Source organism: Polypterus senegalus, chromosome 2, assembly GCF_016835505.1.
Source record: "Polypterus senegalus isolate Bchr_013 chromosome 2, ASM1683550v1, whole genome shotgun sequence".
Taxonomy (NCBI): domain Eukaryota; kingdom Metazoa; phylum Chordata; class Cladistia; order Polypteriformes; family Polypteridae; genus Polypterus; species Polypterus senegalus.
The window spans coordinates 134,104,786-134,126,947 of record NC_053155.1 but is presented as its reverse complement, the minus strand read 5'-3'; the positions used below and the strand labels follow the sequence as shown (position 1 = coordinate 134,126,947).

The window sequence follows — 22,162 nt, the reverse complement described above, 5'->3', positions numbered from 1 at the left end:
ATAAAGAAACAATTGAGGAGTTGTTCTAATGAATTCAATACAAATCGTAAGGTATTTTCAGAAAGAAAGGCTAACTATTGTAAAAGTGGCAACCAGTAGAAGAAGCAGTTAAGGAGATCCTGTTTTTCCATTCAGGAAGAGGTGGATCACTTATTTTGAGAAAGCATATTTAGAATATAAAACAATATATGGAAACAAATGGTTTGTTATCTCTGTGATAAAGTAAAAGTTGCACATGCTGATAATGAATTATGGAAGTACACCCAATGTGAATGAGTCTGAGGCACCAACACCATATATGACCAGCAGCTGGTGCTACCCTCACAACATTTAATTTAATTTAAACAGAAATCCTTTTAATGTATTTAACTTGCCCAGGCCACTAGTGGACAGTATTTGACAGCTTTGTAAGAGTAATGGCATGGGCACTCAGTCTGTGGCACTTACCAGTGCAACTTTATGTTGGAGGGAATGTGCAAGGGTTTTTGTTGCCACCCAGGATGCTTGCAGTAATTGTGGGTCACCTTGGAGTGAGGCAGCTTGTGACAAGGACTCTCCTGGAGAGAGTGAGGGAGAAAGGAAGGCTAAAGTGGTAGATAGTGTGGCTTTTGAGGAAAGTGTACAGAGAGAAGCCATTCAGACCTGGTTACCTTCCATTCTCTAAACCTACCAGGGTTAAATCCAAGTTTTAATGCTCATGTGACACTCAGCAAAGAATTCAGAATGCAATATATCATTATTACTTGTGATCCAGATGACCTAAAAGATTAACCCAATGAAATGATGTGAATTTGAGCTACTGTAACAAGCAACTAAGTCATTCACTATTGATTTCCTCATTCTCCTCTCAAGTGTGTCTCCCTTTTCTGTTGCCTCTGCTCACCCTCTGGGTCTGCTTAGAAGAATGAGATGCCCGCAAGTGTGTTCCTCCTTCAACAGCTTTCATCTCAGCCACCTCGGCCAGCACCCACTGGAATGCCCAAAGCCCGGCTTCACCATCCCACCACCACGATCTTTGAAGCTATTGGCTGCTTCTACTTCATACGATGCTCTACAGGAGTGACCCGCTCCTAGTGCCCTATTCCTCTTGCTTCCTGTGGGGCCACCTGACCGCCTTGCCCACTGTGTACTGCATTGAGTTGATCTCCTGATTTTACAACTTGATCTCTATAAATGTTTTTCCTTGCTATTTTCTTTTTTGTGTTATTCTCCCAGTTCCTTCTTGTCTGTCCTACTCAGACCTTATTTACCTTAGAAATGTTGGGTGTAAGTGCTTTCTTTCATGGCCCATGGAGCGTCATTGAGGAATGGCTGCTTTGAATACACTTCAGTCATACAATTTCACCAATAAACACTCTGTGCTTGTATGGCTAATCACCCACCCACACACACACCTTCACCCACAAGCCTAAGCTGCATTGCACTGCCACGGACCCCTGACACGCTTTACCACAGTTGGGCAAATGGTGGGAAGCATTCATTACTGTAGCCTGTTTTACAGAAAAAGGCTTCTTGAAGTTTTCATGAAATCTATTAACATTTGACAGCACAAAACCTGAATAATTGAGTTTTGTCTTTCAAGACACGGGCACTTTATCTTTAGAATAAAAATACAACAATCAGCCACAACATTAAAACCACCTGCCTTGTGTGGTGTATGCCCCACCCCCTCATGCTGCCAAAACAGCTCTGACTCATAGGAGGGCATGGACTCCACAACAACCCTGAGGGTGTCCTGTGGTATTTGCCACCAAGATGTTAGCAGAAGATTCTTTAAGTCCTGTAAGTTGCAAGGTGGGGATCTTCATGAATCGGATTTGGTTTTTTTTCGAGCGCATAGCTCAGATTCTCGATTGGATTGAAATCTAGGAAATTTGGAGGCCAAGTCAACACCTTGAACTTTTTGTCATGTTTCTCAAACCATTCCTAAAGAAGTTTTGCAATGTGGCAGGGCTCATTATTCTTCTGAAAAAGGCCACAGCCATTAGGGAATATTGTTGTTTTGAAGGGGTGTATAAGGCCTGCAACAATCTTTAAGTAGGTGGTATGTGGCAAAGTAATCAAAATGAATGCCAGGCCCCAATGTTTCCCAGCAAAACATTGCCCGAAGCATCACATTGTCTTTCCTTCTTCCCACAGTGCATTCTGTTGCCATCTTTTCCCCAAGTAAATGATGCACACACACCCGGCTGTCCATATGGTCTTAAAAATGTGATTCACCAAACCAGGCCACGTTCTTCTATTGCCCCATTGAAGGCAGGTGTCACCTTGGGCAGTCTGACTAATCTGCAGCTGGTTTTGGCCCCATACACAACAAGCTGCAATGCTTCATATGTTCTCTCATGGCCAGCATGAGTTTTTGAGAAATTTGTGTTACAGGAGCTCTTTTGTGGGATGGGACCATGTTGCTCATGTGCATCAATGAGCCTTGGGCACCCATAATCCTATCACCAGTTAACCGGTTGTCCTTCCTTGGATTACTTTTGGTAGATGCTAATCTCTACATAGTGGGAACATCCCAGAAGACCTGGCATTTTGGAGATGCTCTGCCCCAGTCATTTAGCCATCACAATATAGGCAAAGTTGCTCAGATCCTTATGCTTGTTAGTTTTTCCTGCATCCAAAGCATCACCTTCAAGAACTGGCTGTTCACTTGCTGTCTAATTTATCACACCCCTTAACAGATGCAATTTCAATGGGATAATCAGTGTTGATCATGTCACCTGCAAGTGGTTTAAATGTTGGGGCTGATTGGTGTATTAGACAATTATGAGCTAAGTATGTCAATGAAATTCAATCAAGGATTAAAAACAAAAGCAATACATAGAGTATGTATGACAGCATAAATACATATGAAGTTTAATTATCAATAGTGAGACATGCTCATGGTGGAGAAAATATCAATGAAGTCAATAACTTCAGTCTATTAGCACTTTGAAAGAAAGAAATGAATTTGACAGCAGTCTGGGTTAACAAGGAAAATTGCAGAGTTGTACTGACTTGACAATATCAATTTAAAGAGAATCATCTATATGTGAAATGTTAGAAAATAATAACACAGGAAGGATGCTCTTACCTTCTCTCCCCTTGATCGGAATGGGCCTTTGGCTGCAGTCATTTCATACAGTGTCACCCCGAGTGTGAAGTAGTCCACAGAGTAGTCATATTCTTCACCCTTTAGCAGTTCAGGTGCCATGAAGCCTGCCAATTCAAAAAGCAACTTGCAGTACTCCAAGACGTTGATGTATTGCCAGTGGCTCCAAACCACTAATTGTTTTCCTGTAAACCTAATATGACTTTGATCTATTGGCAATCCTTCTCATGCTGTATTTGTAATGGTATTTTTTAAAGACTGATTAATTTTGGAAGCTCTCAAACTAGCTAGCAGAAAGGAATAGAAAGATGTTTTTCAAGACTGGTCTAACAACACATTTGTAACAGACTAATGCACACTTGAAACAATATATTCCTTCTGGATTTTAAAAAAAGATAAATTTGGTATTGTATTGAAATCATTAAAATGAAGTAAAGTGCAATGTGAAGTAAAGTATAGAGTCAACATGACTATTATGTAAGCTGGTAATACCAATGGAATTGTGAGAGAAGTGTTAAAGGGTTTGGTTATAAATAATACTTGGAATCTGTTACTTTCTCTCAGCTTTAAGCCACATTTTCCCTAATTTTGTTCAGCCTGCACTACATTTAAATAGCCAATTTTTTTAAAACATCAATTAAATCCATATTTTTACACCATGCTGTGTTGATAATAATGTATCTTTAGCACCATTGGCAGTTGCTAGTTTTCCATGAAAAGAGTCAAGCAAGGTGGCCTAGTGACTAAAAGTGCTGACCTTTAAAACAAAGGAGAATATTGCATTACTGTCCTACAACTCCAAGTCTGACCCTCAAGAAGTTACCACCTGATATTATAGGGTGCAGAGATTAGCACTTCAGCCTTATGAACCCACTATCCTGGGCCTGTATTTCCACTTGTTGTTGTCTGTGTTAATTTTACACCTTCTGCCTGAGTCTGTGTGGGTTTCCTTATAATTACTCTGATGTTCCTCCCACATGCCCAAAGATGGCCTTGTCAGGATGATTGGTTATTCTATAATGTCTCTCTGTCAGTTTGCTATTGTGAGTGGGCCCTGTGATGGCTTATTGGCCTGTCCAAAGCTGTTTCCTGCCATGTGGCTAATGCAAGTTTCAGATTGTGGGAGAATCATAGTATCTCAGGTAAAGAAATGTAATGTGCAAATTTTTTTTTTCTTTATTATTTATGTGAGAATCTTTATAGCACTGCGCATTGTCATGATCTGAACCTTGGTTTTAATTTTTCTATATAGCTTTTCGGGTTTCAACCCAATATAACAAAATAAAGAGTACAGCTGGAGGATACAATCCATATTTCTGAAATTGGTCTTCAAATCTGATCCAATCTGATTATATAAGAATTCTTATTGTCATTTCTGAATAAACATTCTTGCTACATTTTATTGTGACCAACTGTTTAGACCCACAAAGTTTGATACTGGCGTAATGGTTCTCATAACGAAACACACATGACAAGAACCAAATGTTTTTGCAGTATATTTCAGATATAGCAGAGAATAAAAATAAGTGAAACTTTGAAGTCACTTAGCCTTGAAAGACAAAGTAGGAGTGCCTTCATTTTCAAAGAATCCTGTGTGTATATTCTAAATAAAGAAACAATTGAGGAGTTGTTCTAATGAATTCAATACAAATCGTAAGGTATTTTCAGAAAGAAAGGCTAACTATTGTAAAAGTGGCAACCAGTAGAAGAAGCAGTTAAGGAGATCCTGTTTTTCCATTCAGGAAGAGGTGGATCACTTATTTTGAGAAGCATATTTAGAATATAAAACAATATATGGAAACAAATGGTTTGTTATCTCTGTGATAAAGTAAAAGTTGCACATGCTGATAATGAATTATGGAAGTACACCCAATGTGAATGAGTCTGAGGCACCAACACCATATATGACCAGCAGCTGGTGCTACCCTCACAACATTTAATTTAATTTAAACAGAAATCCTTTTAATGTATTTAACTTGCCCAGGCCACTAGTGGACAGTATTTGACAGCTTTGTAAGAGTAATGGCATGGGCACTCAGTCTGTGGCACTTACCAGTGCAACTTTATGTTGGAGGGAATGTGCAAGGGTTTTTGTTGCCACCCAGGATGCTTGCAGTAATTGTGGGTCACCTTGGAGTGAGGCAGCTTGTGACAAGGACTCTCCTGGAGAGAGTGAGGGAGAAAGGAAGGCTAAAGTGGTAGATAGTGTGGCTTTTGAGGAAAGTGTACAGAGAGAAGCCATTCAGACCTGGTTACCTTCCATTCTCTAAACCTACCAGGGTTAAATCCAAGTTTTAATGCTCATGTGACACTCAGCAAAGAATTCAGAATGCAATATATCATTATTACTTGTGATCCAGATGACCTAAAAAGATTAACCCAATGAAATGATGTGAATTTGAGCTACTGTAACAAGCAACTAAGTCATTCACTATTGATTTCCTCATTCTCCTCTCAAGTGTGTCTCCCTTTTCTGTTGCCTCTGCTCACCCTCTGGGTCTGCTTAGAAGAATGAGATGCCCGCAAGTGTGTTCCTCCTTCAACAGCTTTCATCTCAGCCACCTCGGCCAGCACCCACTGGAATGCCCAAAGCCCGGCTTCACCATCCCACCACCACGATCTTTGAAGCTATTGGCTGCTTCTACTTCATACGATGCTCTACAGGAGTGACCCGCTCCTAGTGCCCTATTCCTCTTGCTTCCTGTGGGGCCACCTGACCGCCTTGCCCACTGTGTACTGCATTGAGTTGATCTCCTGATTTTACAACTTGATCTCTATAAATGTTTTTCCTTGCTATTTTCTTTTTTGTGTTATTCTCCCAGTTCCTTCTTGTCTGTCCTACTCAGACCTTATTTACCTTAGAAATGTTGCGGGTGTAAGTGCTTTCTTTCATGGCCCATGGAGCGTCATTGAGGAATGGCTGCTTTGAATACACTTCAGTCATACAATTTCACCAATAAACACTCTGTGCTTGTATGGCTAATCACCCACCCACACACACACCTTCACCCACAAGCCTAAGCTGCATTGCACTGCCACGGACCCCTGACACGCTTTACCACAGTTGGGCAAATGGTGGGAAGCATTCATTACTGTAGCCTGTTTTACAGAAAAAGGCTTCTTGAAGTTTTCATGAAATCTATTAACATTTGACAGCACAAAACCTGAATAATTGAGTTTTGTCTTTCAAGACACGGGCACTTTATCTTTAGAATAAAAATACAACAATCAGCCACAACATTAAAACCACCTGCCTTGTGTGGTGTATGCCCCACCCCCTCATGCTGCCAAAACAGCTCTGACTCATAGGAGGGCATGGACTCCACAACAACCCTGAGGGTGTCCTGTGGTATTTGCCACCAAGATGTTAGCAGAAGATTCTTTAAGTCCTGTAAGTTGCAAGGTGGGGATCTTCATGAATCGGATTTGGTTTTTTTGGAGCATAGCTCAGATTCTCGATTGGATTGAAATCTAGGAAATTTGGAGGCCAAGTCAACACCTTGAACTTTTTGTCATGTTTCTCAAACCATTCCTAAAGAAGTTTTGCAATGTGGCAGGGCTCATTATTCTTCTGAAAAAGGCCACAGCCATTAGGGAATATTGTTGTTTTGAAGGGGTGTATAAGGCCTGCAACAATCTTTAAGTAGGTGGTATGTGGCAAAGTAATCAAAATGAATGCCAGGCCCCAATGTTTCCCAGCAAAACATTGCCCAAGCATCACATTGTCTTTCCTTCTTCCCACAGTGCATTCTGTTGCCATCTTTTCCCCAAGTAAATGATGCACACACACCCGGCTGTCCATATGGTCTTAAAAATGTGATTCACCAAACCAGGCCACGTTCTTCTATTGCCCCATTGAAGGCAGGTGTCACCTTGGGCAGTCTGACTAATCTGCAGCTGGTTTTGGCCCCATACACAACAAGCTGCAATGCTTCATATGTTCTCTCATGGCCAGCATGAGTTTTTGAGAAATTTGTGTTACAGGAGCTCTTTTGTGGGATGGGACCATGTTGCTCATGTGCATCAATGAGCCTTGGGCACCCATAATCCTATCACCAGTTAACCGGTTGTCCTTCCTTGGATTACTTTTGGTAGATGCTAATCTCTACATAGTGGGAACATCCCAGAAGACCTGGCATTTTGGAGATGCTCTGCCCCAGTCATTTAGCCATCACAATATAGGCAAAGTTGCTCAGATCCTTATGCTTGTTAGTTTTTCCTGCATCCAAAGCATCACCTTCAAGAACTGGCTGTTCACTTGCTGTCTAATTTATCACACCCCTTAACAGATGCAATTTCAATGGGATAATCAGTGTTGATCATGTCACCTGCAAGTGGTTTAAATGTTGGGGCTGATTGGTGTATTAGACAATTATGAGCTAAGTATGTCAATGAAATTCAATCAAGGATTAAAAACAAAAGCAATACATAGAGTATGTATGACAGCATAAATACATATGAAGTTTAATTATCAATAGTGAGACATGCTCATGGTGGAGAAAATATCAATGAAGTCAATAACTTCAGTCTATTAGCACTTTGAAAGAAAGAAATGAATTTGACAGCAGTCTGGGTTAACAAGGAAAATTGCAGAGTTGTACTGACTTGACAATATCAATTTAAAGAGAATCATCTATATGTGAAATGTTAGAAAATAATAACACAGGAAGGATGCTCTTACCTTCTCTCCCCTTGATCGGAATGGGCCTTTGGCTGCAGTCATTTCATACAGTGTCACCCCGAGTGTGAAGTAGTCCACAGAGTAGTCATATTCTTCACCCTTTAGCAGTTCAGGTGCCATGAAGCCTGCCAATTCAAAAAGCAACTTGCAGTACTCCAAGACGTTGATGTATTGCCAGTGGCTCCAAACCACTAATTGTTTTCCTGTAAACCTAATATGACTTTGATCTATTGGCAATCCTTCTCATGCTGTATTTGTAATGGTATTTTTTAAAGACTGATTAATTTTGGAAGCTCTCAAACTAGCTAGCAGAAAGGAATAGAAAGATGTTTTTCAAGACTGGTCTAACAACACATTTGTAACAGACTAATGCACACTTGAAACAATATATTCCTTCTGGATTTTAAAAAAAGATAAATTTGGTATTGTATTGAAATCATTAAAATGAAGTAAAGTGCAATGTGAAGTAAAGTATAGAGTCAACATGACTATTATGTAAGCTGGTAATACCAATGGAATTGTGAGAGAAGTGTTAAAGGGTTTGGTTATAAATAATACTTGGAATCTGTTACTTTCTCTCCAGCTTTAAGCCACATTTTCCCTAATTTTGTTCAGCCTGCACTACATTTAAATAGCCAATTTTTTTAAAACATCAATTAAATCCATATTTTTACACCATGCTGTGTTGATAATAATGTATCTTTAGCACCATTGGCAGTTGCTAGTTTTCCATGAAAAGAGTCAAGCAAGGTGGCCTAGTGACTAAAAGTGCTGACCTTTAAAACAAAGGAGAATATTGCATTACTGTCCTACAACTCCAAGTCTGACCCTCAAGAAGTTACCACCTGATATTATAGGGTGCAGAGATTAGCACTTCAGCCTTATGAACCCACTATCCTGGGCCTGTATTTCCACTTGTTGTTGTCTGTGTTAATTTTACACCTTCTGCCTGAGTCTGTGTGGGTTTCCTTATAATTACTCTGATGTTCCTCCCACATGCCCAAAGATGGCCTTGTCAGGATGATTGGTTATTCTATAATGTCTCTCTGTCAGTTTGCTATTGTGAGTGGGCCCTGTGATGGCTTATTGGCCTGTCCAAAGCTGTTTCCTGCCATGTGGCTAATGCAAGTTTCAGATTGTGGGAGAATCATAGTATCTCAGGTAAAGAAATGTAATGTGCAAATTTTTTTTTTCTTTATTATTTATGTGAGAATCTTTATAGCACTGCGCATTGTCATGATCTGAACCTTGGTTTTAATTTTTCTATATAGCTTTTCGGGTTTCTATACTTAATATATACATCAATTTGTTGTTTTAGGAACCAAGAAACAGTCAAATTTATTTTTTATTTTAGTAAATTTTAAATTATGTTTTTGTATGGGTGTTACCATTTGATACAGTATAAATCGTTTCTATGGCATTGCTAGGACAAGTCAACTGGAAGTGAGTGGCACACTGTAGCGCTGCCACATAAATAAAAATAATATATTTTTCTTTGTTGATCAGGTTTTGTGAGGGTTGTACTTACAGATTGAGATTGACAGCGGTGCCCCAGAGTTGGGACTTCTGGTTTCCTTTTCTTCATTTTCAGGGAGCAATTTGCATAAAGTGTACCGTTTAACACTAGAATTACCAAAGCCTAAGAAAAAACTTGTAAATCCATCCCACCTTAAATCCCTTCGCACCTGTCCGTCAGTGTCTTTTGTCTTGTAAATGTGTCGATAAGCAGCAAGCAGCCTGCTCTCACATCCCCACACCACCGCACAAAGTTTTCTCAGCTCAAGTCTGTTTACCTGTGTGTGAGTTGCTTAGAGTTGTATAGACTAGAGTAAATGGTATATCGTTATTTGGAACACATGCATTTCATGTGTGTTCCATGTCTACAACAACCTATGTAAACACATTGTTAAAATGTTTTTTTATGTTTTAGTAAATAAATAATTAATAAATGTAGACATCTGCGATGGGTTGGCACCATGCCCGGGATTGGTTCCTGCCTTGTGCCCTGTGTTGGCTGGGATTGGCTCCAGCAGACCCCTGTGACCCTGTGTTCGGTTTCAGCGGGTTGGAAAATAGATGGATGGATAAATGTAGACATGAAGCGTATAATGTGTGCAGCCTGAAGTCCAAATATCAAATAAACACGTTCACAAAAGGTACAAGTATAACAAAACAAATGTGCTTTTATTCAAGAATATAACTGCAGAAAAAGAACCTGCGTTAGGGTGTGACATTGACAGGTCCTCGCTACGATTGCTTTGGTGGTGTAACGCTAAGAACTGCCGAGTGCTAATCAAAGGGTCATGAGTTCAACTCCAAACGACTCCGTTTTGAGAAGTGAGCAGCTCTTATTCTTACTATTTTAGAATAAAAACATACATTTGATTTGAATCTGTAACAGCCGGTGTAAATGTATGGTACTTGTAAAGGTTAGCGTTGTTTTTTTTTTTAATTCAGTTTTATTCTCCCAGTTACGTTCACAATACCCCCTGATCTGACACTGTTTTCACATAAAGACGCGCTATAGCAGAGGTGAACTCAGATGATGACGAGGGTTCTACATCAGAAAAAGAATGCAAGTCGCACTCGGGTGAGCTTCTCGAAGACCTCACTGTTCTTTATCATGGCGCAGACTGACTGCATAGCTTTTACTGTGAAGAATTTTTGCTGCTAGGAATCAGCATCTATTAGTATTCTTCGTTTCACCTGCTGCCCACAGGGACTGGAAATGTGGACGTCCTTATAAACTCTGGAAGGGGAACTGGGAGAGAGATATTTTTATTGTATATAGATATATTTTTGTATTGTCAATTGTAAGGGTTATTTTGGGTTGGGGAGGCATTTGAAAAGGATTTTTTTTTTTTCCTGTCTTTTCTGTGATGTAATATATTCCTCATGTGTTATGTATATTGACCACTAGTCTTTTTTTTTGTCTCAAACTATAAATGCTCCGGCATCAGGGGTGACTGAACATTTTAAAACAAGGTGTGTACAGGGGGCTCTACGGGGTGTGAGACTGGCCTATCCTTTTCATCATCTAACGCAAATTAGAACAGGTTAGAGGTAACGATCGACTTGTGTCAGCATGTTGGGCGGAATTGTGACAACATAACATCAGGTCAGCTTTGTACACTTTCTGGTTGTTCAGGTTTGTGGATATAACTTAAGAAGTCTAATTTGATTTTGTTTGAATATGAAAGTGATTTCTGGTTACAAACTCTTTTCTGTCACTTTGACCATGATCTTCAACTTACATTTTGGCTCAGATTGTGTATAAATTACTGTTTTTTTTCTTTCTTGTTTTAAATTTTGACTACTGTTATTATTTCACATTTTGGGCTCTGTTTACTTGATTCTTGCTTTCCTGGTTGTGACCTTGAATAGTTATATACTGTATACCCACGACCATCCCCGATTCCATTTCTCTTTCCAAACTGCTGCTACTTCATTCTTACTTCATACTGTAGAATCTGAGAACATGGGAGTATATTAATATTAGGAAGAACTGCTGTACAGTAGTCATGTACACTTTTAGTAATATCTGGGGACACGTTCACTCTGTGAGTAAATAAGATAGACAGTCGGCCTTCCCCCATTATGATCCTGAACTAGATGAAGTGGGTTTGATAATGAACGCATTAGCATTTGCTCTTCAGGCTTTAACAGCTACAAGACAGAGTCTAGCAAGTAGAGGACTACTTTATTCAGCTATTTTTTGCAAGTACAGTACGTTAGAATGCTATTCTGACTTAGCATAGTGAATCATAACCTGTTTACAAAGATAATCCTTAATGTAGGGAGTCAACTTTGCATGATTATTATATTCACTTAATTATGGCGTATTAGGTATTCATTTTTTAACAGCTCAGATGCTTAGTCCAAATGTTCTTGGGCTAGTTTAGCATAACAGCAAAAACTGTATTCTGCTTGTCAAAGAATTACTAATCCTGATCACATTTATCTCGTTTGAAATTGTCCAAAATTTACCCAGAGAAAGATCCAACCTGTACGTGCTGTCATCTGGCTCCAGTAGCCCTAGGCCATGTGTTTTGGGATTTCACTAGATTAACATCATTTTGGACAAGAACATGACATTCTTCTCAGACGGCCTTAGTGTAATAATCACTCCTAATCCATTAATGGCAATTTTTGGTGTACTTCTGAATGGGATTAAAGTGTAAAGGAAGAAATCAAATTATAATAATCTACACCACACTACTAACTACAGACTTGCCTTTGTCAAGAATCTCCACCCATCTTCTATAACTCAGTGGGTATGCGACGTTCTAGAGGATATGTTTTTAAAACATGGCAAGTATTCATTAATGTTATTTTAAGAATGCAGGGCCTGTGATTGACTCTCTTATGTGATTTATTGTTCTATTATATTTAAAAGTTTGATTTTTCTTGTTTTGCTTGTGTCCCTCTTCTTTCTCTCTCTATTTCTTAGGTAGTGGTTGAACTGTGTTTTGCTTTTTTTTTTTGTATTTCTATTTTTCCTTTGTTGTTTTGTGTACTCATTTTGAAATAAATGGTTGTACATGTTATGTTGTTATTATTTGTTTGATTATTAAACATACCATTGCAATGCCCCGGCTTTCAAAAATAAAATATGTAAAATTAAAAAAAATTGTAATCTAGTTGGTTTCTTATTTTTAGACAAACAACTGACATTTTTGTTTAAGTTATATTATTTTTATAAGCTACAGGTCCCTCTTAAGTGTTGTACTCTTTAGTTTTACGGTCACAGTCAGTGACAGTCACACCCCACCTATGTCTCACCTTGTGTATTAGACCATTTAATGGCAAATTATTGTTGGTTTACAGTTTACAAATCCCTTCTGGTAGTTCTTTGAAGACCTCACAGAATCACCTCCTCCCAGAATCTTTAATAACCATTTGTAGATTTTAAATAAATGCAATGAAAGTTACCAATTTTGCATGACCACTAGTGCAACAAAAAAAATGTAACGATACATTAATAAACAAAGACTTTAAACAAAGAAAATTTTGTTTCTGTTTTCTTATTCCACATGAAGCAAAACAGAAAAGCAAAAGAGGCATATTATTCATACTTTGACACTTGAACGACACATCTTTGAGAAACATTATTCAGCTTATGTGGAACAAAACCATTTGAAAATCAGGCTAGAAGAAAAACGCCGTACCTGGAGTTCCAGCATAACCTTTTATTTTTGTTTGATTGTCCTTCAATTCAACTGCAAGTCCAAGGTCTGAAATACGTACATTACCTGCAAAACAAACACCACTTAATGCAGTGAAATAAAGGCAGTAACTTCACAGCATGTTTAAAGTTTTTGTCTTTATCAGAAGGAAAATAATAGGCACCCAATCCCTTTGTTGGAACTTTAAAAATTCCTTGATAGATACATAAGAACTAGAACTGTAGAAGAGATAAGATTAGGATTTGCTTAGTTAGTGGTCTTTGATTGATTATATGAAATGACATTCTTATTTCAACAACCGTGAGTTTCCATGTAGCCACTGACATACAGTATAGGCTGCAGTGCCATTTGCACTTTAACCTACTTCAAATGTTATATTAAGCTTCTGGTATTTCTGAAGTAAAGTACTAAACAGCACGATTGTCATATGTCCACAGTATTATGATGGAAATGGGACCATTAGACAGATTCCAGCTTTAGCCACATTGCCATTTTGACATCCCCACCATTCAGGTGATTAAGCAGATTAAGGTATTGCTTAGACAGAGTCAGGTTCAAAACTATACAGGCAATACAACGTGCCAGTTGAACAGAAGAATTGGAATGTGTGGAGGAGATTACCATCATTGTCCAAGAGTACATTTTCTGGCTTAAGATCTCTGTAAATTATTCGGTTTTGATGAAGGTGCTCCATCCCACAGACAATCTGGGCTGTATAGAAACAAGCTCGAGGTTCATCAAATCCAGGGTTGTTCTCATCGACATTGTAAATGTGGTATCTAAGGAAAAAAGTGGAGAAAACTGGAAGGGTTTATGAAAAATACAGGCTTAGAAAAATAGGATGGTCCCTAAAAATAATTTTTTAATATGAAATTAATAACAAAAAATGTTCACTTCTAAAGAACTTGCACAACTTTTGTTTAGCTTTTCTTTTAAATAAGCATAATTTAAAAGCAAACATTATTTTACTGACAATTAAGATATCAATCTGTGGCTTTTGAGCAACAGTTAAGAATACTCTTCTTATTTCAAAAACATTCTCCTTGAAGCAGATTAGTCTAAAGTTATTATATGCATTCAGCTGCTAAAGGGTATATTTAAATTACATGGTTGAATGGCACTGGTGGTTTTGAAGGAAGGATTCTCAATGGTGCAAAACTGATGAGATTTCTAATTCCTGGCTGGAAGTATTCTAAACTAAAAGGGGGTAGTAAAACTAAATAGTCGAGAAAAAAAGAATGGATGGTGTGTACAAAGGCAATCAGGCCATTTGACTTTTACTTCCTGTATACACAAAACACCATTTGTATACTTAATAAAACTTTTAGTGTTGGACTTAGGTATTAATGGAGATTGGACAGATGCACTATGAGTTACCTAGAAGACCATTAATGCGACAAGAGCAGGAACACCATTATTTGGATACAGTTGTAAGCAAACAGCTCAGTGTTAAGATCTTTTTTCTCGTTAAGAAGGCAGGCTCTATTGTAGGAATAAAGTTGGACAGTTTAACATCTGTGGCAGAGCGACGGGCTTTAAGCAAATTCCTGTCAATCATGAAGAATCCACCGCATCCACTGAACAGTGTCATCTCCAGACAGAGGAGTAGCTTCAGTGACAGACTTTTGTCACTGTCCTGCTCCACTGACAGACTGAGGAGATCGTTCCTCCCCCACACTATGCGACTCTTCAATTCCACCCGGGGGAGTAAATGCTAACATTAATTTTATTTTAATTTTTTTCATTTTATTACTATTTAATTTAATATTGTTTCTTTGTATCAGTATACTGCTGCTGGATTATGTGAATTTCCCCTTGGGATTAATAAAGTATCTATCTATCTATCTATCTATCTATCTATCTATCTATCTATCTATCTATCTATCTATCTATCTATCTATCTATCTATCTATCTATCTATCTATCTATCTATCTATCTGTCAGTGGCAGCAAGCAGTCATTCATCTTTCCACAATTTGTAATTCAGCATTTAGGAATCTCACGTAAAATCACCAAACCTTTCCAAAACTGAGCAATTTTATAGCAGCAGCTTGATATGGCATCCACTGTATTGCTAAAGAGTCCTTTCGGTATAATGTGTAATTGCAATTGAATGCCTCGTTATGTCTTGCCAGGGTATGTTATGATTTTGTGAGGTCTGCTGGACAATTTTAGGACCAGAGACTTAAATACTAAACTAGCTGATCCAGAATGTCTAGACTATTTGCCATTTTTAATTTGGTGTACTGCCTCCAGCGAGAGACCTATGGTAAGAGCATTCCAAGCCTTGACTGCATGATTATTGCCTCTTCATTAGAGAAGGCTAAAAAATATAAATAAATCATCCCTTGACTCTGTCACCTTTTAGACAAAACAGTCAGTAACATCAGATGTCTTGACGAAAGTAATGGCACATTTTTAGTGTTTTGCTCTCCTCGGGCCAGGCTTTCTGACACTAAAGTTGACTTGCACTTCACTTTTTAGTAATAACACCTCTAACTTTTTATATTGCAATTACATCTCACTATTATTTAAAAAAATCCTGAGATGAGACAAGAGTTTTTTCAAGAGGTTTTTTCAAGTCCCGCGAGATGAGACTTTGGCCATGAGATTTTTTCAAGTCATGCCCGCCTCTCAACCATATTCAACCACACATATGGTCCTTTCACCTCTCATTTGTGTGAATGCTTTTGACAGACACGGTTCCTGGTCTCTCAGCTCTTATAAATGTTAACGTTTTCCTCACTTTAAGTTCCTAATTAAAGACGACGTATTATGTCCAAATCCTATTGAAGAATTTCATCATGAAGGGTTATCAACATAAAAAAAGTGTACATGGGCAATCCTAGCATCAAGAAATGATAAAGTTCAATAAATGAACACCAAAAATGTCGTTCGGTTACACGGCAAATTGGTTAAATGCATATCAATAGACTATGCTGAAACGGTTGGTGGTGATCATGTGGAAGATGAAAACAACAACTTACAATATCCGAAGAATATCTACAACCGTTAATACTGTCTGGTCTTCCACCGCACGAATTACTGTAGAAGGAAGGGTGTATCCAAAAAAGGTAATGTAGTATATCTTCCGTGGATAACATTAGACAACAAAGAAGATCTTGATATGCCATTTGTATTAAAACATTAACAGTTTCCCGTTAGAATAGACAATTAACAAGTCTCAGAGCCTAACATTTGAGAAAGTCATTTTATCTAATAGACAGAAAGAAACAAAATTCAGTTGCAGGCAGTTATACGTTTCGTTGTCACGATGAAAGTCCAAACACAGAATCAAAATTCAATGCAATATTGACGAAAATTTAATTAAAAAAATCATTTTTTACTGAAGCTTTACAGTAAAAGTGTAAGTTTAAAAAGTATTTGCATGTTAATTTCAAAGTCAAGCAGAACAAAATCGTATAATGCAACGAATAAGTCTAATGCAACATGAAACATAATTTACCTTCAAATTATTACGTTTTACTATTTTTTACTATGATTTTTACTATGTAAAATAGTTCTATTATGCATATGTAATGATTCCCATGAAAATAAAAATCTGTTTAAATTGTACATCCGCATCCCCATACACAAAGAGGCTAGCATTTACCGCAGGCCCGGGGGTTGGCAAGCAAAGCCCCCTAGTTTATTTATTATCAAAAATCTACAGTATTTTAGATGAGCTTTGCATGAATGTGCCAAAAAGTAAAAAGGAAATGTCAAAGTGTAATTCTGTCTAAACAAGGCAGACAGTCTACACACAGGACATATTCACATAATCTGCCAATACGCCAATGGGAGTTATATACAATGGAGAAACTACAAGGTAGTGAAAAGTTAAAAGTCCAACAATGTGTCATTTAAATCCTGTCTACTTTTTGACATGAATAATAACTTTTTATTACATTTTTCTATACATTTCCCTATACAGTTCCTATACATTGATAGATATTTACTCAGTAAGCTAAACCTGCATTGTGATGTTTTAAGAAACTATGAAATATTTTCAAATGTCCACTTTTTTCCCTTCACAAAAGTGGGTTCAATTAATTCTATTGATATACCTGATAATATTATTAAAATAATATTATTATTATTTATTTGCCAAACTTCAGGCCCTAAGGAAGCAAAATCTAAAACTTAAAGACATGAAAGAATAAACCAACAAATTCCAAAAGAAATGATGCCTTATCCTAGGCATATTTGTGTCTTTCCATTGTGATAGATTCCAGTTTCCTATGACATGGGAAGATCTCTGTAAAACATATCCTAACTCTTATTTTTCTGTGCACAAAATGAGAATTGCTAGCTAAGATTTCATCTTTATAAAGGAATTCAGCTGTTTGAAATTTCAATCTGTATTCTACTTGAAGTGAATCGGTAAAATAATAAACAACCTCACATAATCAGTTTTCAATTACAATATAAAATGAAAGAAACCGATGGTGCACTGCAAACCATTTCACACCATAGTGACGGACAATTTTAAGTATAATGACAACAATCTGGACGCTTATAATGCTAGATTTTATTACACCGCGATGATGTAAGCCTGTGGTGGGCTGGCACCCTGCCCGGGGTTTGTTTCCTGCCTTGCGCCCTGTGTTGGCTGAGATTGGCTCCAGCAGACCCCTGTGACCCTGTAGTTAGGATGTGGCGGGTTGGATATTGGATGGATGGATGATGTAAGCATTAAATGAAAAACCCAGAGTTTCCATGAAAAACAGCTCCACTAAAAAGGGAAGAAAGCTTACTACAAGCAGTTTTTAGAAATATTTAGGAGACATCTACTGGTGATTTTGCCATTTGTTTTATATTATTTTTGCCTGCCTGTAAGGTAAAAGGCATAGGACAAGATGTGAAAGACAACAATGAAGATGCCAGTCCATGTTAAGGATTATTTTTGTATTGAATGTTAAGTATACATTTGCATAAAATAAGCTTTCAAAATGACAAAAAGTCTTTATTTAATCATTAGGTCCACTACAAACACAGATTAAACAGTATCTTTATTATTTTTTATTACCTGTCGATGTGGTACCTGATGTCCTTTATGTCTTAGATTACTTCTCTTTTTTTTCTTATGCTCACCAAGTTTACTCTTCAGTAATACCAACCGCATCCTCTGGTTGTCAGGCCTGCCCAGCATTAGGATGGTCTGACAGTGTTCATCTTGCCTGGCTGATTCAAGTTCTTTATGTTAGTGTGGTCGTGACAACTGAAATTCAGGTGTTGCTAGTGTCTCTTTACTAATGCCTGACAGATCCAGTTTCTGATCATTACCATTATGAAGTGCAGTGTTTCCTCTGAATATTTTGTAATTGGGTGGCACTGGTTGATAACCAGAAGGTGGAGGATATTTGGTGTCCCCTCTTAAAGAGGAGACACCAATATATCATTTAATAAATATAGCAGATACATGATGCAAAGAACATCTTTTAACAATAAAAAATAAGTACATACAATTTTTAAATTAAATTTCATGTAAAGCATACTAACAAAAAATGGGCGTACAAAGAAATTTTAAAATAAATCATACTCAAAAAGGCATGCCCATAAAAATGCAGTTTTTCTCATTTGTTTTAATAAGTAGGTGTTCAAAACATTGTTGTTTGTTTTGCATTTTAAGTTAAATCTTTGAAAAATGAGAGTTATGGGAATGGATTGGTTTGGATGCAAGGGGGGGTACATCACAGTATTACCTCTTAGTGTCAACAACTGACGATAAGTTGACATGGAAGGCACACTACACGTAAGGAGTAGCGGTTCCTAAAATGTCACCACTCATTGGTTACTTGACCTGTCATCTCAAGTGAATCGTAATGCATGACTGACTACAAGATTTTTTTCTCTGTTTTCACATTGATTCCAAGACGTGTTTTGCAATGTATGTGTGGTGAAAGGAGAAGGCCATTTTGATAGCCCTTTTGATATAAAGAATGCCAAAATATGAACAGGAACATCACACAAAGGTAAATAAACACACACACCACAGACAACACTGTTACTGTGTACTGTCAAATTTCAGAGGTAAGGGAACATTGAACTGAAGTGCATTGGAAGAGAATGACTTGAGGTCTGCTTCTAGTTAATTTTGCATCATTCATTTTCTGACTTTTTTTATGGTGAGACTATAGTCTATTTCCTGGCCTTTTTTTAAGAATTTCTAGACATCTGATCTAATTTCTTTATACGCTACAACAATTATTCTTGAACTCTATAATGTTATATAAGTCTGATGGCTAAAACCACATAAATTAAAGTATAAATATTGATGGTTGAAGCTTAGTAAAAGATGAATGTCATTATATACACCTAGCAGTTATCAAAACAAACAGATCACTGAAAGTACTAAAGTATGGTATAGTATTCAGCATTGATCAATTTATAATTTTTTGAAAACTAGGGGGCTTCACCCCCTGCTTGCTTTGCTTGCCAGCCCCTTCCCCCCACCCCAACCAGTGCTACACGTCGTTGTGAACAGGTGGGCTGAACACACACCAAGGAGACACGGCCACTCCTCCGAATCCCCTCGTAAACGGTGATACAATGGGAAACAAATACAGTTTTTGTTTTACCTCCTCTTTACTCGATCAGCTGCTGGCTTGCTGCTGCTGCTGCTGTGCCGCGTGATCTGCATTTCGTGTGGCACTTCAAATGTTTAAAAGCCTGTACAGCAGCTGTCCTTTTGTCTCACTGATCTGCATGGGAAACCACTCCTCGCACCATGTGGCACTTCAAAGTGTTTAAATCTTTGCTCTCAGCCTGTACAGCAGGGGGACTAGGTCATATCGCTCGCCACTGCTATCTTACCTGGAAGGGGAACCAATCCAAATGGCGGTCGCTGTGTTACCTGACCCCCTTCCCAGTGATCCTGGGACAAGACTGGTCTAAAAGAATCAGCGGTAAGCCATTCGCGCCCCGGGCCTCGTTGGATCTTGTCATGAGGGGAAAAGGCACCCTCCCGCGCCTCCACGCCGTGCACAAGGGCAGGCCCTATGGGCGCTGGTGTCTCGGGGACCTTCCGTGGCTACGGACCTTGACCCGAAGATTCCGCGGAGAAGGGACTAGCCAGGAACTCTTCCCGGCCCAGGCCCCAAGACCCTCGGCGCCTGGACCATCAATTTCGGTCCACGCCGCCTCCTTTAAGAGGGAGCAGTGGAATGATGACTCCCGCGCTTTGCCGGAACGCATTGTTCTGCCTAACAGCTCGACAGCGGACGGATCCACACCGCGGGAGCTGTCCTTTTGTCTCACTGCCTTGTCACTCCCTCAGACATCCTTAAACACTATGCAATCTCTTTTCGCTGTGCCTTTATTTCACCGAGTAATATTTTCTGTTTTTTTGTGCTAATGTGATCTTTGCTCTCATTTTTTAAAACTTTCGGTAATGACTTTAGACGCCTGAATCAGATCTCCAAGTTCGATGCCTACCCCATGCCCCGCATTGACGACCTCCTTGAGCGGCTGGGTGCGGCTCGATATCTGACTAATTTTCCTACTTCCATTATCTCTAACCTGTTCTGCATGTGTATCACTGGACTCGTTTCCAAAGGTTGTAAGTATGACTTGTGTAAGAGCCACTTTCCTAGTTCTATAAGATTCATGAATATTTTACTACAAGACAAAGCATAATCTATGGGAAGTTCCTAAAACCCCTGTAAGTAGAATTGTATTGGTATATTCTTGCCATTTCTAACAGCTTTGAGTAAACATTATTCTTCAGTTAGTGACCAGCCTTGCCAGGTGTAAGGTGTAGAAGGCATAAGGTTTTAAACCGTGCCAACCAGCCTACGGGCCTTTTGAGTGTGTGAAACAGCTCTAAGAAAACAGTGCTTATTTAAGTACTGTACCGTACGCTTAAGGCGTACAGAAGAAGAAATTAAGAACCTTTAAGTATAGAAAGAAGAAGTAAAGAACTTTTAAGTACAGAAATAGTTAGTTTCTCAAGAAAAGCTAAGTTTAGAGAAGATACGTTTTTCTTTTTTTTGCCTTTTATTCTATGTGTGTAACTATTTTTCCTTTATTCTTGTGTGGATTATTTACTTTTAACTTTCACTAAATATTTTTAAAATTAACTTTTGGACTGAGAGATTTCTTTCGGCACGCGTTTTACCCGTGCTTGATCTTGCCTTACACTTTGGCGCCCACAACTTGACTTGTCGTCTCGCGTGACGTGAAAGTGTCTCATCGCAAGATTTTTTTTATAATAGAGAGAGAGATTTGAAATAATATAAAGAATTACAACAATAAGATAATATAGTATAACTAAAGACATTTGTGCACAATATTTTATAATGAGCCATTATTGATTGCTGTGGTATATACATTAAGGAAATTTTAAAAAACATTAATCCTTATCGCTTATTATATTTGAACTCAAGAAAATGCACAAGATTGGTAACAAAATGTTAGACCACAGTAACAAATGCCGACACAAAGGCCAGTGTTCTGTACATTTTAAAAGTATACTGTATCCCTTATTACAGTGGTTCTCAACCTGTGGGGTGGACCCCCTAGGGGGGTGCGAAGTAACAAAAATGGGGCTCGAAGATGTGAAAAAAAGAAAACAAGAATCAAAAATATGAAAAAAACATCTGTTCAAACCAAAACAAATTAACTTAAACTACATTCTGATACTAGAACAATAAATACAGAGTTAGATAAATGTCGATAAAAGTTAAGTAGGTATAATAAAATATGCATCTACATTTGAAAAAAATATTAGGGGGGCGCAATTAAAACTGTTATGAAAACTCGGGTTGCAAATACTTAAAGGCTGAGAAATGCTGCCTTATTAATAAACTTTCCATGCTTAATAAATTATTCGATTACCATAATTTCAGCTGCATTTCTGTAGTCATGACTTAGGTAATGCTCAATAAACCTTTCACCAAGCCTCAATGCATGATTAATGGTTTATTATATGCTGCTGGATGCATGAAAAAGCTGTCATGAGAAAGAGAAAAACTTATTAGTGTAAATTTAGCTTTATTCAATTTGATATACAGGATCTGGAGAATTTGCAATTGTTTACATGTATTTTTCAACTGGAAAACAGGCAGGTTATATGACTTACTCAGGATCATAAAATAAGGGAGTGATGGGAATTGAACTGGTAGAGTTGTGGTTTAAAGTCCATTCTTTTAAGACCATGAACAATGGATAGGCTGGCATCAGGCTTTTATTAATAATGGT

At 38.1% G+C, this 22,162-nt stretch overlaps 1 protein-coding gene across 1 annotated transcript in view; it reads right to left on the bottom strand.

Annotated features, from left to right (window-relative positions):
- The window catches only part of grk1a (G protein-coupled receptor kinase 1 a), a 44,405-nt gene that overhangs the window by 17,114 nt on the left and 5,129 nt on the right, over positions 1-22,162 (bottom strand). The window contains exons 3-5 of the mRNA XM_039746095.1: positions 13,583-13,740; positions 12,944-13,027; positions 7,776-7,900 (exon numbers count right to left, since the gene is read on the bottom strand). Coding sequence (XP_039602029.1) covers positions 7,776-7,900; positions 12,944-13,027; positions 13,583-13,740 — 367 coding nt within the window. The remainder of the gene's footprint in view (positions 1-7,775; positions 7,901-12,943; positions 13,028-13,582; positions 13,741-22,162) is intronic.